Source organism: Taudactylus pleione, unplaced genomic scaffold (assembly GCF_031769625.1).
Source record: "Taudactylus pleione unplaced genomic scaffold, aTauple2 ptg000114l, whole genome shotgun sequence".
In the NCBI taxonomy this organism is placed as follows: Eukaryota; Metazoa; Chordata; class Amphibia; order Anura; family Myobatrachidae; genus Taudactylus; species Taudactylus pleione.
In genome coordinates, this window is record NW_028284516.1 from 11,195,561 (window position 1) to 11,215,422 (window position 19,862).

Consider the following 19,862-nt stretch of genomic DNA (forward strand, 5'->3'; position numbering starts at 1 on the left):
TCAGAACCGGGACAATAGGGCATCCCGACATCCCGAATACAATGTTCGAAATGCACACCCATATTCCGGTACGCTCCCGATAAATCCGAGACATATAGCATCCCTAATATAAGGTAGGCAAAGGATTTACTAACGCTATAGAAGTGTATAGGCAAGGTTACTGTCATTATATTTAGTGTGAGGGAAGAAATGGTGTGACAATACCATTCTGTGTTAACAACCAGTGTCTATCCAATCTAGGATAGTCAGACTCCCATGGTGAGTAGTGGATTTAGAGGCCACATTCTCATGATTGGTGTCAGCACATTATACATATATATTGGTGTCAGGCCTGTGTCAGTTCTTATTAAAGGCTTTCTGAGATATAGGGGTCTATTCACTAAGCTTTTTTAGGAGATAAAGTGAACGGTGATACAGTACCAGCCAATCAGCTCCTAACTGTCATGTCACAGGCTGTGTTTGAAAAATGGCAGTTAGGAGCTGATTGGCTGGTACCTTATCACCGTTCACTTTATTTCCTAACAAAACTTACTAAATAGACCCCATAATTTTGACAACAATTTTAACATACAGAGGAGTCTATTCATTATGTTAATTATCGGGGTTTGAGCGGACTCCGATAATTAACATACTAACTCTCCATAAGCACTGGAGTAGTTCATCATTGCACAGAAACAGCTGATCCTTAAAATCAGCTATCTCCCGAAACGGATTCACTGTTCCTTTCAGAGCAGTGAAACTTAGTACTGCTGTGTCGCCTCGGCAGTGCTAGTGCACCTGCGTGAGCTAGAGTTCATACAGGCGCACAAAGCCCCGGTGTCTGCCGGAAGGAGCAGGACATGGATGGAGGAATCCAAAAGGATCCCTCTTGGCAACCCGGGACTCCTTCCCATACGGAAGGAGCAGGGTGACGTGAGTGCGGGAGCAAACGCCATAGGCAAACGCAGGGGGGGTTTCCGTCTGCCTGGAAACCCCCCTCCCTAGCCCACACAATGACCACAATAGAAATAGTAGTAATATAATAGATTGTTACCAGTGCTGCATGTTATTCTCACTATCACAAATGACATAATTAGCACCACCTGTGGATCTTTTAACATGTATCAGCCATTAATAAATTACCTGTGCACAACTAGAAGATCTGCAAAACATGCACTGTTAGAGATGCACTGCTGTAGAGCCCAATATGTACATATTCAGTATGTCCAGGGCAGGGCTAGGTTCTTCTGCTGCTCCTCCAGACTCCCGGACTTGCTCCAATAGTCTGGAATGGTGCCCACATCTGACATAAATACGTTCAGTTCAGGCAGGATGGCCCTACTGATGCATCTAATGGCTTACTGTGATCTCTGGTCCTGTATATGCTGGGACACTTTGTATGATGCTTATTAAAGCGGGTTAAGTACTAATTCTGCCCTCTTCATGGACTGGCCACACTCGCTCTAAAATTAAGCATTTGGAAACCCCCCTCTGGAAATCCTGCGTTTGGCACTGAACGCCATCTGAAAATGGTGAATGCTCCCACAGTCAAGCTCCGAAAATATTGTATTTCCAGAGCTTGATGAATTTCTGTCCCCAAACTAGTGTTTTTTGTAGAAATTAAGTGATAATGAATAGACCCCAGAGCAAAGATATTTCATTGGAAGATAACTGCCCTGACAGCACTATCAAATCAATAATAATGACCTTCCAATGTATAAATACATATACTGTATTCAAAGCACCCATAAAATGTATTCAGATATTTAGGAAAGTAGTATTTAAGAATAAGTTATTTCACAGTGGATGTACTGATGATATGTGTACAGAGAGTTTGGTCCCATGGATCACTAAAAACTTATGTTACTATTTTTCTATGTTTAAATTACGATATTTGTCTCAAATTTACGTCAAAATCCTAAAATACTGTAAATACAGTATCTAATATAAATAAATAAAGTATTTAAAAAAAGGCTTATCAGGCCCTTGCTATACCTACCAGTATTGCAAGACATCTATAAGGTAAGCTCTGGGGGGAGGGGAGATGTATTAAACATAGGAGAGAGAAAGTGGAGAGAGATAAAGCACCAACCAATCAGCTCCTAACTGTCATTTTTCAAACACAGCCTTTACAATGGCAGTTAGAAGCTGATTGGTTGGTATTTTATTTCTCTCCAAGCTTTGATGCATCTCCCCCTCTAGAACTCCTAGCGACAGCAATGTAATGGATATAATGTAGTCATTAGTCCTAGATGTCTGAATGATTTAACTTTTTCTTTGGTATATTATACATGCTATTAATGTTTCATCTTTGTAATGGTGCATACACACAGGATGATCGTCAATGATAATGATATCGTTGAACTATCTCCCGGGTGTGCTGGATGATCGATATCGATCATCCAGCACACCACTAACCCACCAACGATGGCAAACGACCTGCGATCAACGATCACGGGTCCATATAGTAACCTGATCGATATCGACCAGGTTGGCCTGCATGCACGGGCGATGTACGATATCGTTATTGTCCATGCGTTCCCACGTCGTTGGTGGATTGCAGGCACCGAAATATGCACGATATGAACGGTAACGATATGATGGATATCGTTATCGTTCATATCATGCATTTCAATCTTACCGTGTGTACGCACCTTTACTGTGTTTGATCATTGAACACTTCATTCTGTGATGTCCAGTAAACTCCGACATTAACATTGTGTTTGCAATGTTTGCTGATTTTTACTTTGCTATTTTAATTTTCCAACCACTAGGTGGCAGTGTAACTTTAAGTTTATGTCCCTTCTACCTTCCTACTTTGATATGTCACTGGAATATGTCACAGGAATAGGATTAATTTAATTAATATTATATAGAAAGCAATGTATTTAAAACAGTAATGCTGCAAACAAATATTTACATGGCAGAGTAATGCAAAAGAAAAATATGCTATTTATTGTCTATCAGTGACTTGAGTCTACCATAGCCAACTGACTTGTAATGATTTTGCAGATTCCTTCGGGCATTTCTGCTTACCATGAACTTGTGCAGCAACAGAGTGTGCTGTCCTCAGCAATTATCTGTAAGCCAGGTAGAGCTGTCTGTATTCTCACTCAGAGTCTGGGTAATTTGCTGTAAGCTTCTGAGCTGAACGACCATACAAGCATGTGTTTTCTTATTCTATGTACATTTCTATATATACAGGATAATGCACTCCCCATAGTAAATTATAAGGTTACTAGAAGTCACAGAGGAGCTCAGTGACCATATACTGTACAGTGATTCTAGAATCTTTGTGAATCCTTTACAATTTTTGGAATTTGTGCATAATTGTGACCTTAAATGTGTTCAGGTCTTCATCTAGGTCATACTAATAGATAAAGAGAACACAATAAGGCATATAAAACACAAAGGATGTACAGTACTTATTCATTAGTCTATTGACCAAAATGTTCCAATAGTACATTTCTAAAAGCATCATAAACTTTTTAGCACCACTGCAAAAGCACAAGATTGTAGGTCAATTGCTTTGATACAGGTCACATAAATATAGCGTATGTATATAATACAGGAGCCTGGTCATATGATATGCGTTACTGAACTGACATTTGGAGCTAAAAGGACTAGATATGAAACACGAGGTTAAAATATATCAAAAATATATTATTCAGCATTAACCTTAATTTCCACTTGAGCACTGTATAAATAAATGTATTACCTCCACACTCCATTACAGAAACTTGAAGCACATCCCACATCTTTCAGAGAGTTTCCTGATGGCATCTGTTACAGGACAAAAAGCTGAAGTTGCACTCATTTGATCTGTTGTACTATCACTGGCCTTGTCCCTTATGTGCATCAACCAATCCACCATGTGCATGTAAGCTGAAGAGGCCCACAAACCTGCCAGTCACTGGCTATGCACACAACTTGCGGTTTAGATAAATGGGCTTTGAGCCAGGCCCACCATAACTCACCTTTATCTATTGCCTAGTATATTATTCAGAGGCGGTAATACATACTGGTTTATGAAATGCAGAAGCTGAATACTGAATAATGGAAGATGCATGGCAGAGTGATCCCACCCTTTGCACAGAGACACATACCCATTGCAGACTCCTACATATTATGCATGGAGATACCACATTGCATGGAGGTACCACATTGCATGGAGGTACCATGTATTGCAGAGATAACCTTTTGAACAGAGACACACCACTGCAGACCCCCACATATTATGCAGAACACCCTACTGCATTGAATGGAAACACCAGGTATTGCGGAGATAACCTTTGCACAGGATCCCCTTTCCAGAAACACATCTCATGACACTGCACAAAGATTCTCCCTTTCTGCACCACATACTATAGCAGGCAATGAATCTACTTCCACCTAGGTCCATTTAGAGTTATAAACATTTCTGTGGTTTCTTCTGCCCCAGCCCCTTTTACTCTATCTCCAATCATCTACATCTGCAAATGATAGTACTTCTATCTGGACTATGGAAGGGGAGTGAATTTTAGCAGATACTTATGAATATAACCTGGTGAACACACAAAACAGTTTGGGAAGTCTCAATGGTCCTCCCAGCACACGTCATGGTGCTCACCAGCTGCACTCCAGTGCAGACTACACAAACTGAATGAGCAGAGAAGCTAAAGCCCTTCTGCATGTGCACTGTAAACAACTCATCAAAGTCCATTCTCCTACCCTTTTAGTATCACCATTTCCACTTACATTGAACAGCCAGGGGCTTTTTTTATACAATAGCGGGGATCTCCCAGTTACAGTGGAAATAAGTCCAGACTGTCTAGCACTGGTGGTGTAGATTGAGTATTTGCTGGTGGTAGTGTGTGGTAAACCCCGTGGCTAGTTGAATCTGCCCCATTGTGCTATTATGGGCTATCAGTGTGTATCATTAATAGCTGGGTGTACGGTTGCCTATAAACTTAGGTGTTAAAATTGTATTTCTATGCAATTTTCTACTTTTACATGTTTGGGGAGACACTGGGCTGATAGTGTAAGGGGTGTACTTGGCCATGTGGTGCTAGTCACACCCACACAGCACTGGTCACACCAACACAGCACTGGCCACACCAACACAGCACTAGTCACACCCACACAGCACTGGTCACACCCATTCCACCTCTCACAACAGGCTCTTGATAATTATTAGCCCCAGGCCCATGTGGCCCTTAATCTGGCCCTTGTTTACATACTACAGTACTAGAATGTGTCACTTTTAAGCTGGGTACACACAATACTATCCATCGTACAATATATCGTTCCGTCGCGGATCGGAATGATATATTGTACATATCGTGCAGTGTGTACACCCATTCTGTCATAGGTGATGGTCATTCATCTCATCGTCCACTGCAGTGACACTGCAATGAGCGGCGCCAGGCTACTACATGCAGCAGGTAACTATATATCATGGCGTCGTACATCGTATCGCGCAGTGTGTATGGCTGTGGCATGCTATGTATTGTTACTTTTTATCCTTCCATCATTGGGTACACACATTGTGTAGTGTGTACCCAGCTTTAGTCTTGGTACTGGGGTGACCACCTGTTGCTTCACCCAATAAACAAATGATGTAGTCAAAATAAACCATGCTTGTACAAAGCATTACAATAAACATAGACATAGACATTCAGACAGTTAAGATACATGACCTTCTTGACATCGGTGGGTGTTTCTAAGTACCCACGACAATAAATAGAATAGGTGTTGTGACACAGTCAGGATAGGGGTCCCTCTCCTGGGTAGATGAACTCCCTCTTTACACACACAGCAGCCGTAGAAACAGGACACAATTCCGGGTTTCTCATGCAAGCTGGTCGGAGCCAGTCTTTATTGTACTGGACACATAAATAAAACAAAACACAAACAAAATCCTAGCCCGTCTGGGCTCTAACTAGACAGCAGATTCCCTCACTAACAGAAGACTAAATAAGTTCACGTCCACAGTACTTACAGGTGGTATCACACAGTGTCTCAGAGCAGACTAGCCTGCAGGCCTGCTCTCCCAGGTATGAGACACTCAGCTATAGTAAAACCCAGCTTATCTGAGCCACTTTCAGGTGCAAGCCCTAACGAGCCTGCTACCAGGCTGAAAGGCCCAACACCTGGAGTGGCCTGTGGATGGAGCCCTCCCTCTCCTCACATCCACACCCCCAGGACCTATTCTGGCATTTCACTAAAGCCGACATTTCTAGTCTGTTTTTCCAAACAGACTTCTCCTGGGGGTTTTAAAACACATGGGAAAGGTATCTGGGACAGACATAGAAGCCATTCAAAGCTGCTCCAGTGCTTCTATCACAGTGCATACTGTATATGCAGTGCCAACCACCAGGAGCATGAAGTCAGGCCAGTGATAGTGGAGCCTCATTCGGCAACATGAACGCATGGACAGCAAGTGACAATCTTGAGTGACAAGAACGTGTTTCTAGCGCCTTGCAACAGTGAGTTGTGCCTACACTTTTCCAACACAAGCCCTAATTGAAGCATTTCAATTTAAAACATCAAAGTGTGAAATACTTCCAGCCTGTCACTGGGGATGCAGCAGTAGAATGTACATTGTGCTTGACATTTTATCCATCATATCATCAGTTTCTGCAGACAGCTACTTCACCCATTTTGTGACAAGTGAAGCTTAATACGTGGTTTAAATAAATGCATGGAGTAAAAGTAATAACAGCCTCACTTGCTGCAGCGTGACATCCCCATAGCGATACATCAATAGAACCTTGGAATATATTTACAACTTGAAATTAACCACACAAGGCTGGAGAGAAACTTTTCACATTTATACTTCTGTCTCTTCTGTGATTACTGTCAGTTTAGAGATTTTCTTAAAGGTTTACTCTGCCTTCTGGTAGTAGAATAACAATGCAATTTGTGCCAGTCAGCAGTGTTTAGTATTAATGCACCCTGACAGATGTGCACATGTAATTCCATCTTGTTTCCAGTTTTAGGAGAAAAATATTTAATTTTGCATTAGTTCTTCTCTTGCTTGTCAGTTATACCTGAAGCCTATGTCATGGCTTTGTGATGTATATAAACCTACTGTACTTTGCTTTGTAAAATAAAAGATTTAAAACAGAAATAATATTAGTGCTACTTTAAACCTCGCTGGCAAAACGGTCAAAAATCTGCAGCTATGAAAACATTGCTGCTTAGTAAATAAACCCCTTTTTGTGTGTGTGTGTGTTTTTTTTTTCTAGGAATAAGCTATTATTGTTCCTTTAAATCATTAAAAGAAAATGTTGTTAATATAATCTTAAAATTAAGTAACCGTGTGAAGTAGGCGGTACAGGCGGCTGATGTCGAGATTTGCAATGAATCGCTTTATCTTGGCCATGTCCCTGCTATACAATGCAGGTAATCTCGGCATTGTCTAGCGTGGGGTCAGTGCCCAGATGACTCATCTCCATGCTCCCGACCCTACCACTTCAGCTGCTCCACGCCCACCGCAGTGCCGACCTGGCTGCCTCCTCCCGGAGAGGGCAGCCCAAAGGTTGGCAAGTGTGCAGTATAGTAATTGTGCCATAGGAGGTGAACGCACAGCATCCTCTATCCTCTATTTCTTTAAAAAGCAAAACATGGGGTGTTTTACTATTGGAAGCATTGCCTTTTTAATACCCCACACACTGAGGAACCATACTTTCACCTACTCGACAGTGTACAAAATCCCTGTGTGATGAACCAAACACTTTACATTTTGATTAATCAGCCCATAAGACCTTCTTTCAGTCCCGACAGCGGCAGCCCGGCAAGGGTGAAGATCCCGATCGTCCCTAAGGTAAGTATCGCTAACCTAATTCTACCCCCTAAACCTAACCCCCCCTTAGGGGTGCCTAACCCTAACCTCCCCCCCAAGTGCCTAAACCTAACCCCCCCTTCCCCGCAGCCTGAACCTAACCCTCCCGGGGGGGTGCCTAACCCTATCCTCCCCCCGGGGGTGCCTAACCCCCCCTTCCCCTAGCCTAAACCTAACCCTCCCGGGGGGGTGCCTAACCCTAAATTTCCCCAGGAGCCCTAAACCTAACCCTCCCCCCCGATGCTGTCCACGCCAGCCGCCCGGCTTACCTTTGTTCGGTATGCCGGGCGTCGGTCTTCCGGAGTATGGTTAATGACAGGCGTCGAGTTATCCCCCCTCTAAGTGCCTAACCCTAACCACCCCCTTCCCCGCTGCCTAAACCTAAGTCCCCCGGGGGGGTGCCTAACCCTAAGTCCCCCCCCCGGGGGTGCCTAACCCTAACCCTCCCTCCCCCTAGCCTAACCCTAACCCTCCCAGGGGGGTACCTAACCCTAAGTCCCCCCCGGGAGCCCTAAACCTAACCCTCCCCCCCGCGGCTGTCCGCTCGCGGTGCCCGGCATCACTACGTTCGTGATGCCAGGTGACGGTCTCCCGGCGTCGGGGAAATGCGGGCATCTACATCTAGAAGCCCGGCATTTCACCCTTGCCGGGATAAGACAGTCGGGAAGCCGGCTGCCAGTATTTAGGCAGTCGGCTTCCCGATTGCCTCCTGCAATATCATCCCAAACTTAGTCTGGACTGTGATGAAACCATCTCTATCACCTTACTGGACCAAACTGAATGTCCCTCAAGAACACAGTCAAGTCCCCTCTAAAGAGCAGGACACGTTACTTCAAAGAAGAGGTGCTCCACAATCCTACAATTTCAACTATGGCCCCAGAAGAGCAATGCTTTCCTGCCTAGAAGTGAAACATCTGGATAAAAAAGTTAGCTCAACAAGAAATAGCAACAGTTAATGAAAAAGACAAACCATACAATTTTTAATGTCCCTTTACTGCTCTGCTAAAACTATGTGGTGCCTTAAAAATAAAAGTTTAGTAAATCTAAAATACATAATTTGCTTAGTCCCTTTGTCCGGAATGCTCTTTGAATTTGAATATCTCAAAAGACTAATTAAGATATTCATTTGATTTTTTGGTGACGGTTTTCAATCAGCAATAAATTACAGAATTTGGAATAAAAGTTATAAAAAATCACCAAAAACAAAAAAATTGGCGTTGCCATGATGATAGCTCAGAATCAATTTCAGAGATATCTAATAAAATGATTATAACTGCCAAGAACAAAGATGCATTCCAATTCATTGATGCTGAAATCCTGAGTGGCAGCAATAAAGGAGAAATAGTTTTCATTCCAAGAATAAAATTGGCCCCCAGTTAAACTAATTTGCCATTTACTCTAAAGAGGAGACAATTCCCTATAATTCCAGTTTTTATTATTACAATCAACAAAAGTGAGAGACAGACACGGGCTGTCATAGCGCTGACGTCATCGGCTGCCATCTTATTAGCCACCACTATCCCGGACCCCAATGTGACCCATCATCCAGGGCCGTAGCTAGGGTAGTGCGGCCGGTGCCATCGCACAGTGCACCACAGGTCAGGGGGCTCTGTTTGGGCCTGTTAAATTTCTGTTTATTATCATTCTCACATGTAGCTTCCTCTTATTTCATCCCCAGCATCTCCTGCCCTCCCCTATTTCTTCCCTGGCCCTTCCCCATGTGGCCATGGCCCTTTTTTGGATGCATTATGTCCTTTTGAAAAATGAGGGGGGCGCCAATGCTCTTTCTGGCACAGGGCACCAAAAAGTCTAGTTACGGCTCTGCCATCATCATCCCACACTGGTCTGTCTGCCCGGGCTGTCACAGTGCTGATGTCATCAGATGACATCTTATTAGCCACCACTATCCCGGACCCCAATGTGACCCATCATCATGCCACACTCACACTGGTCTGTCTGCCCGGGCTGTCACAGTGCTGACGTCATCAGCTGACGTCCACTGTGAAACAAGCACAGGCCCCTTCCCTGGCAGATAACTTCCCCTTCTCTCTCCTACCCACTTTCCATGAGGAATACATGGCTGAAAACGAGGAGGCAGAGCCAGCTGCAGGGCTGAGATGGAAGTTTGCAGCCATCGTGCAACTGGCATACGTACAGGCATATACGTGCATCTGGCATACGTACAGGCAATATACGTGCATCTGGGCATACGTACAGGCATATACGTGCATCTGGCATACGTACAGGCAATATACGTGCATCTGGCATACGTACAGGCAATATACGTGCATCTGGCATACGTACAGGCAATATACGTGCAACTGGCATACGTACAGGCAATATACGTGCATCTGGCATACGTACAGGCAATATACGTGCATCTGGCATACGTACAGGCAATATACGTGCATCTGGCATACGTACAGGCAATATACGTGCATCTGGCATACGTACAGGCAATATACGTGCATCTGGCATACGTACAGGCAATATACGTGCATCTGGCATACGTACAGGCAATATACGTGCATCTGGAAATGTGTTTCTGTGTATAAGTTATGTATTTTTATTTCTATGTTTGAGTGTACGGATTTCAGTCAGCAAGAAATTAACTGTATAAAATAAAAAATTGCCAAAAACCATAAATGGGCGTGGCTTAGCCAGCGAGTGGTGATCATGTGACCTGTAACTAATGCAAGTTAGTATTACTACTTTGCAGTAAATAGATATTTTGTATTTACCAAGTGTAGAAAACAATGCCGTAGATGTAATGATGTTGTGGGCGTGGCTATGTAGAGGAAGGGGAGGTGACACAAGTGGTTCCTCTCTCCGGGTGCATTGTGGGATGTGGGCTCTGCTCTGGAGGAGGAGGTGTAACTCACTTGGTGGGGGGCCGCATCACATTCTCTATCCCCCCTCCCAGCCCGAGACCAGCAACGGCCGTCCTGACTTATTGACCCAGCTCGCGCCGGAGAGGACGGCAGGGCGCGCAGAATTCCCAACCCCCCGCCCTACCCCCCACCCCGTCACAGCTACCACTGTCCACTTATGCACTTGAAAAATAATAATTGTTTTTGTTTCATATAAGGAAACAAATAAGAATATAAATACTAACAGTGAGTACTACTACTGATGGCATTGTTTATAATCCTCCATCTCTCATGCCATCATTTTACTGTCCATTAGGAAAACATGAAAGCATAGTGTGCTCCTGCTGTAGGAAACATCTTTATCCTTGCATAATAATTGTTTCTCTCAATAAAACATTCAAATATTGTATACTTCTTGAAGTCCAACAATGATTTGTTTAACACAAAATATTTATGTGCAATGTAAAAAAAATAAAAACTACAATTCGCTGTACTTTGCACGAGGTTTCATGTCTGACTGCACTTTAGTCAAATATGAAGATACAGTAAGAAAGCGCCTCTTTGCATTTATTCTGAATGATGTAATAACTGGAGACAGGATTTTCTCATTTTATATTAAGGAAGACGGAAACAATGAGTTTGGTTTATAATGCAGTTTGCTTGTCACATACATAAACACAGTCTTAAGCCACTGATGTGTTATTTTATGGGTAAGGACTGAAATACATTTATAGAGGAATTTTAATACACACTTTGAACAAAATTTACTAAGCGGTGCGTTCTAAACCCCCGGCGGTTTAGTGGTGGTTTGATGGCAGTTTATAAATTACACCAAAACCATTGACTAGTAATTTTAGCCCTAGCCCTGTTCTATTCTATTCTAAAATGTGTTTTGACAGCGGATTTCCGGCGGTTTTGGCCTTAGTAAATCTGCTGATAGCAAAACCGCAGCCAACCCGCCACCAAACCGCCGGGGTTTAGAACCCGCCGCTTAATAAATTTTGCCCTCTGTGTCTGTCTACAAAATGCATAAATGAAAGATGATAGTCTGAGATGGTATGTACTGCCCTCTATACCGAGACACAGCATTCTATAGTAATACTACCCTATCCTTAAGACCCATTTTCCAGACCCTCTGGTTACATGGACATTACTAATGTATTGAAATGGGAATCGGTATGAAATACCGTCTGTCAAAATGCCGACAGTGGCATCTGATGCTCGGTATCTCGACGGGGGTCGGGTAAGTATGTTAACCCTCCCCCTTCTCCCCCTAACCCTCCTTTCCTTCAACCTAACCCTAACCCTCCCCATCCGACACCCTAACCCTCCCCGTTAGTGCTTAAACCTAACCCCCCTTGGTGCCTAAACCTAACCATCCCCCTTAGTGCCTAACCCTAACCCCCCTCCCTAGTCATGCCTAACCCTAACCCCCGCAGTGGTGCCTAACCATAACCCCTCCCAAAGCCTACCGTTAACCCTCCGGGGTGCCTAAACCTAACCCTCCCCCCCACAGCTAACAGCTAAGATGCCCCGCTTTACTTACGATCAGTATGGGGGCTATCGGGCAGGGTCGGTATCTATTTTTAGTCTTGGGTCGGGATTTCAACACCGGATATCAACAGCTGCCATCCCTTCTGCCGGCAAACTGACTGTATCCAGGAAATTACAATGTATTTCTCCCTGATGCAAATGCTGACAACTTGTGTAAGTGCAGGAACAAAGTTTATGTATTTATAACAGTACTGTGCAGTATTAGATTTAAAGGTACAAATTCTTTCATTGAATTGATTTTATTCACATATGCACAACACACAATAATTGTTGTGGGGTCAATTCAATGAGGAGGGATTTGCGGGAGAAGTACACTTTGCCCACATCAGCAGGTGCAGTGAAATATGCATAGTGCAACTGTAAGTTACTTGTAAATGTGAGCAAAGGAGCAGTTGCAGAAGGTGATGATGCCCTATTGACTTTCAGTTCAGCATTTTCTTTGCATTTTGTGGAATGCCATTCTGCACTGTGGGGCTAATTCAACATTGCACGTGAGTGCAATGCTTGACGGAGATTCCCGAATAGCGTGTACAGGACCAAGTAGCTTATGCTATGCCTTAGCCTGATTGCAAATCTGTCCTAAGCAATAACCTCCTGAGTTTGCAAGTTTGCACCCTGCAGAATTTATAGTCTATGGGTCAATTCAAACACCCATTTTTAAGCTCTAAGCATTAATAAAACTGGTAACATCTTTACCTACACCTAGTATTTATTTCCTCAATTTCTCACAAAAAAAAGATTTTTTTTCACAAATATGACTTCCCTATTCAAATTATAGGGTAAGCACAAAAAGTATTGCGTTATGCAATGGCGTTACAATGTGGGCTGCTGGCCGCACCTGGGTGTCACTCGCCGAGGGGTGACACCAAAGTGCCGACTCCTCCTCAGTGACAGGAGTCTAGTGCTGTACTGTAGCATTACATGCAGCACTCGGCTCATGACACAGTGAGGGAGCCGACACTGCACACAGACTGGTCTCCAGGGGGGGAGCCCGCACCTTCGGGACCCCCAGAGTGACTAAAATGGGGGTTTAGGCAGTGAAGCAGTGAAGCCACACCCCCTACCCATTAGGCCATGCCCCCTTTTTGCCAGCGCCCAGGTAAGGAGCGTGCACTACAACCCTACCTGTAATGGGTGCCACCACGGGGAGGGACACCACTGGCGTTACGTTAATTTACGTGCACTTAATGGTGGGTGGCAAAAAGATTCAGGGAGTGATGGAATCATGTCACATAAAATCTATTCAAAAGAAACACACTTTATTGTTTAAAAATATATATATCTTTGCCTGATTTCATTCAAAGAGCTTTGGCCTGAACTTGCATGTACTCAGTTTTGCATTGAAAACAGACTATAGAATCAGTGGCGTCACAGGGGTTGGTGTCACCCAGTGCACAGTGCGCATACTCATCCTTTCACCCCCTCAGCTCTGGTCTCCTTGCACATGCCGAAGGCGCGCTCATGTAAGGACCGTGCCCTCTTGCCCACAAACCTACGACCACTGTCAAATTTCCTTATAGGGGTGTGACCACGTGTTATGCACCCATTCTTGTCATGCTGGGGGCTTGCCTAGAACTCCGGGAGCTCCAAGACAGCCCCCTAGCTTCTCCAGACACAGTGTGGATAACGCGCTAATGCACGTGTCATCCATCACTGCTATCACCACTGCTGGTGACACCAACTGAGGCGGTGACATCAAAATAGCAGAGCAGCATTGCTATTTTAGTGTCAACCCCTCAGATGGTGTCACCCGCCAGGGCGGTAACTAGGGTGGTGCATCCGAAGGGCAGGGGGCGTTTTCGGGCCTGGCAATTTTCCTGTTTATTATCATTCTTACTTGTAGCTTCCTCTTCTTTTATCCCCAGCACCTCCTGGCCTCCCCTATCTCTTCCCTGGCCCTTCCCCATGAAGCCATGGCCCTTTTTAGGGTGCACTATTTAATGTTCCTATTTAAAAAAATGGGGGGGTGCCAATGCTCTTTCTGGCACAGGACACCAAAAAGTCTAGTAACAGCTGTGCGGTCCGCACCCCCCTAGTGACACTGCTGATAGAATCTGAGAAACATATCTCCCTCAGACAGGATTGAAAATAAATACATATCGGACGCTAAAACTTTAAAGCTTTTACTAGGAGCAGCCACTGCTGAACGTCTGTGGCCCAAATTACTTGGCAAGGACATTAGCCACTTGCCCAATCACAAACTTTTCCCACATGCTATAAGTAGGTTTGTGAGGCCTCTCTGCACACTCTAACAGAGCAGCTGAGGGGCTCTGCTAGGGTGTCCCTTACACCCAGAAAAGTTAAATAAAATGTAAATAGCGGTGTCCCTAAAATATCATACTTTATATCAGACAAATACTGTATATCAAAAAGTTAGATACAGTTTACAGGTCAATAACACTTTCACAAGTTGTATCAAATAAATGAAGATCTAGGACTCCTCAAAATTGGAAATTTGGTGATAATAAGTAAATATCAAGGCTCATGGGCCCAGAAGCAATAATATAAGAAAATCCCCTGGCAGGGAAAGCACTAATAATATGAACATATGAATTAGCTCACAAAGGCACAAGTAGGTTTAAAACAAAGTCATTTAGCTCTATTGAGCATCAAAAATATGGCAGTGAGTGTCTTCTGTGTAAGAAGCAGGGTGCCTCCAGAAAATACCCTGCTAGACACTCACAGGCTTAAATTCCAAGAGTCTGGTGACTGTATACTGGTACTACCGACGCGTTTTGAGCTTTAGGAGCTGTTTTTCAAGGATCTTCCCACATGCCACCCATCTCCCATGAGATTGACGGAATGAAAAACAACATTTTTATGTGACATTAAAGTTGCGATCCAAGGATTTTGTTACCAAATTAAAGTTTAATTAATAAAAATGTAGTTACTGTACTTTAATTCATTATCCCTTCAATGAAGAAATACTAATTATTTGATATCACCTTGTTTGTGAATTTTGGCTGATAATACAAAAAAAACATTTGGTAAAGAGCAGAAGCATCATTAAAATCAATAAATAAGTATATAATTTAATATAAAATTCAAAAATTTTAGTTTATACATAAAAACCCTGTTCATTTGTGTTTCTTTATTGAATATCAACAAAAACACCAGTATCAGCCCCTTTTTCATGGAATAAATAAACAAGTACTGGGCTTATAATGATTATTATTATTATTATTATTATTATTATTATTATTACTACTATTATTATTATATTTTATTTATAAGGTGCCACAAAATGTTAGAAGTGCCGTACAGAGTAAACATACAAAACATTCCACATTAACAGAATTAAATCTTACAGTACTCAGTGGAATGTCATAACATAAATGCCAAACAATAAATAACACACCATCCTGGGAAGGACAGATAACTGGGACATGGGTTGGGCAAGTCACTTAAGCAAGCATGAGTCGGAGGTGGATAACAATTCAGTACTCAGTGATAATGTACCCAAAATATAGACAATAATACAGTGAGATTTGCTGAAGGGAGGAAGGTGACAAGGGAGCCGTGCACTGGTGACATGAAGTGTGCTAGAAAAGAACAAGGGGTCTATGTACTAAGCCTTGGAGAGAGATAAAGTGGACGGAGATAAAGTACCAACAAATCAGCTCCTAACTTCACTTTGCAGGCTGTGTTTGAAAAATTACATTTAGGAGCTGATTGGTGGGTACTTTATTTCCAAGGCTTGGTACATAGACCCCCAAAGAAATGAGAGAGCCCTACCTGTAACAACTTATATATTATGGGAATGCCAGGGATGTGTTACACCACAAACAAGATAATATGGTCATATGACCAGACCCCTCCTAGATGCGTACACACCTTCTTCATGGTGTATATATCAAGGCATAGCATGGTCCACGCCCCATGTATCCATATATATGTACATATATATGTAGTTATGTAGCAGTGGGACAGAGACTGTGGCAGTGGAAGAAGGATCTAAAAAGTTTTCTATAGTCTAATTTTGATGATCTAAAGATCTGATTTATCTCAATATATACAAGTGTGATGTTAATTATTAATTGATTCTGAGAGCCGTCTAGACCACTGTCATGCTATATCCTTAAGCATATTTATTTCGAGATCTACCCCTGATGAAGTCTTGATGTAAGACGAAACACGTAGGGTTTATACAAATGGTGGACATTGTGCTGTAAACCTTCACTCATTTGTAAGGTGTGGAGAAATCTATTTTTATCTGTATAAAAGATGTTGACATACTAATATATTCATGTAAGAACATTTGTCCATCTGAATTTGCTAATTTTTTAATCAAATTTATTTTAAATTGTATTAATATTGGCCTTTGGGCCTATCTTGGGTGTTTTTTTGGTGTGAGGGTATTTTTTTGAACCTCATGGAGGACAATAGAACAAATTCCATCATATGAACTTTTTGATCAGTTCTGAAAAGCGAGCATGAAAATTGATATCTACATCCATAAAACGGAAAGAATTGGAACCTATAAGCCCTGAAGGGATTGTTACATATAAAGAATATAAGGATTGTCCGTATTATTAAGTTGGTTGAAGCGCCCTTGAAGTAATTGTATATATATATATATATATATACAGACACACACACACCACAGCCTTTTGTGCGTATACATCCTCTCACATTGAAGATTGAAGACATATAAAGGTCACCGGCGACTCCCTTGAGACTACAGAACTATGGAATATATTGCAGCTCTATTAAAGGTCTGTCAAGATAATACACTTGTATATTTACAATAATGTATGACAGAAGAAGTATAATCAAAACTGTGATGTAACTCAGACGTACTATATATACATATAATAAAATGCCAAAGCCACTACAAGAAAATACTGATCCTGACCAGCCATAGGCTGCCTCAAATCCATTTTAAATCAACCAAGATGTGTTCACAGAAAACTTATGATCCAACATATAATAAATACATAATAAATTACAAAAAAGACATTTATTCCCATATTGGTATCTAAATGGAAACCAGTTTTCTTACCTAGCGGCTGACCTCCGACAATCCGCGCATTTTCTCCTGAGACGGCCGCTCTGGCGTGCCTCTCACTGACGTACTGTACAAATGCATATCCTTTATGAACTGAGCATCCAACTATTTTTCCATATTTGGCAAATATTGCTTCAATGTCCCCTTTCTTCACAATCCCTGTGTTGAGGTTGCCAATGAAGACTCTGGAAATGATTGACTTTGGATCGTTCTTGTTTGTGACGTTGCTAGTTTGTGTTTTGCCAGTCATTATTGTATATGTCGCCTGTCACCTGTAATGATAATGAACATAGATAAAAATTACACGATAGGTAGTGGAAACCACCACTAAAACTCCTGGCGCTCCAAATAGTTAAAAATATGTAATTAGTAGACCTGCAACAAGTGAAGGAAGTTAGTGCTAAACGTCAGATATAGTATAACAAAAAGGAATCACTGCGCTAGTTGTACTAAAAATATGTATGGTGTTAAATAAAAACTATTCCAAAAGTCTGCTCCCTATAAGGTACAATACTGAGGCTCAGAAATGTTTTCAAGATAATATTTCTTAATATATACACAGATACAATGGCAGGTATTCAACTACCCTGCGTCTAATTGCCTGCCAAAACTACTGCAGCACGGGGAAAAGCTATTCAATAAAATAGCTTTTTCTGCGCTGAAAAAGAGCAGTGGACGGGGCCGGAACAGGGTTCATCCATGCCCTGTTACAGCCCTGGTCCAGTTTATATATGTAGTAAAAAGAAAGATACTGTACTGTGACCACAATTGCACACATGCTGCATATCAATTTAATCAGAAGCTGTTTGTGCATCCTATTCGCATCGCTTTGCAAATAAGACACACTTAAAGGTAAAAAGTCGCATGGAAACCCGATCAGCACTATCGAGACTAGAAGGGCTGTTTAACAAGCAAGGAAGTAAGATGTATGTGGACACATCTGTACATTTACCCCCATGGTATGGACTTTAAAAAGAAGGAGAGGAAAAGTTCTGGAGAGCTGTTTCAGAAGGGGAAGACAGGGGAAGTAGGAAAGCCTAATCTACCACCTGATTGGTCATGGAGTGTGAGTGAAGATGAGACCCCTATAGAGAGAACTGAAGTTTCAGCAATGGTAAGGAACCTGAGAGTATTACAGAGGAATAGGTGATAGAATGCATGTTGCATGCCTTTTACTGCAATACAATCCATTCTATGTGCATACAACAATGGGGCTGAGCCTAAGTTGAATGTTGTAGCATTCGTGTGTGCAGCACTTGCTTCGACGACTGAATGTGCTGCTACAAGCCCTTCCCTGGCGTCTGACTGTGCAAGGTTTGACACGCCCACTTTGAGTGTCCTAAGACACTCAAATACAACTTATAGTAGTGCGTCTGTAGATGCAACAATTGGTCGCACCATGGAAACTTGCACCAGCCCCATGCTAGGGGTAGATTCTCCAGCTGGCTATGGCCTCCAATGTGAATGATTATGTGTTTGAGTATGCAACCACTTCAGTGACAGGACTGTGGCACTCACATAAAGCGGCCATAAGACGAAACATCTCTATGTGTCCACAAGCCATCTCCCTGTCACCTCCCAGTCATAGCACAGGAATGGCAATACATTTTCAAGACATTCCTGAGACCAAGTGTCTCAATCACAACTGCAACTCTGTGCGCACGGGCTCTGAACTCATGCTCAGCGCCACTTAGATGCCAAGATGCCTTAGATGCCAAATTGCATGTGAGTCAGATTCAGGCCCAATCTGATCACCATTAGGTTCTACTAAGTATCTGTGCACATTCCACTATGTTGTATTTGTAGGTAACACCAGAACCGGATTAAGACCACACGAGGATCTTACATATCAAATTGGTATGTGCCCGCTTCCCATTCCCATTTGTCAACAAAAAAGAGGTTAAGGTAAGCTGTGCCCTTCAGGACTCACAGACCCCCTAGGTGGGAACCTAGTGTGCCTAATATATCTGGCTATGGGTCACACAGATAATTAAGGGTCATATACATACATTATTATTATTATTATTATTATTATTATTAATATGGCGCCACAAGTGTTCCGCAGCACCTTACAAAGTACTTAAACAAATAGGTTGACCAGTGACTTACAGTACAATACAATACAGGATGAGGACATAAGAGCATAAGAAACCAAGTGTTAGGTGTCCTAGTGGGGAGTAAGAAGTAGATTAAAGTAAAGTAAGGAGAAGCTCAAGAGGGTAGAGGGCCCTGCTCATGTCATCTTATATTCTAAAGGGAGGGGCAGACAAACAGATGTGACACAAAAGGGGTAGACAGGGAGGAAGGAGCTTGTAGCAGCAAGTTAAGATAAGAGCTGAAAGGCTTTGATGAAGTAGTGGGTCTTGAGAGCCCTTTTGAAGGATTGTAGAGAGGTGGAGAGTCTGATGGGAAGAGGGAGAGAGTTCCAAAGCTGGGGAGCAGCATGGGGAAAATTTTGGAGGTGGGAGTGGGAGGAAGTAATCAGTTGGTATGAGAGGTGGCATGCATTTGTTGAACGAAGAGGACAAACAGGAGAGTGAAGGGAGATGAGGTCAGAGATGTTAATGGGAGAGGAATGGATAAGGGCTTTCTAAGTGAGTGTGAGAACCTTGAATTGGGTTCTGAA

At 42.7% G+C, this 19,862-nt stretch overlaps 1 protein-coding gene across 4 annotated transcripts in view; it reads right to left on the reverse strand.

The window, feature by feature from the left end:
- Window positions 1-19,862, reverse strand: part of RALYL (RALY RNA binding protein like) — an 804,654-nt gene that overhangs the window by 374,310 nt on the left and 410,482 nt on the right. For all 4 annotated transcript variants that reach the window (XM_088471539.1, XM_088471537.1, XM_088471540.1 and 1 more), the window contains exon 3: window positions 17,231-17,508. In XM_088471539.1, coding sequence (XP_088327665.1) covers window positions 17,231-17,486 — 256 coding nt within the window. In that variant the 5' untranslated portion in view covers window positions 17,487-17,508. The remainder of the gene's footprint in view (window positions 1-17,230; window positions 17,509-19,862) is intronic.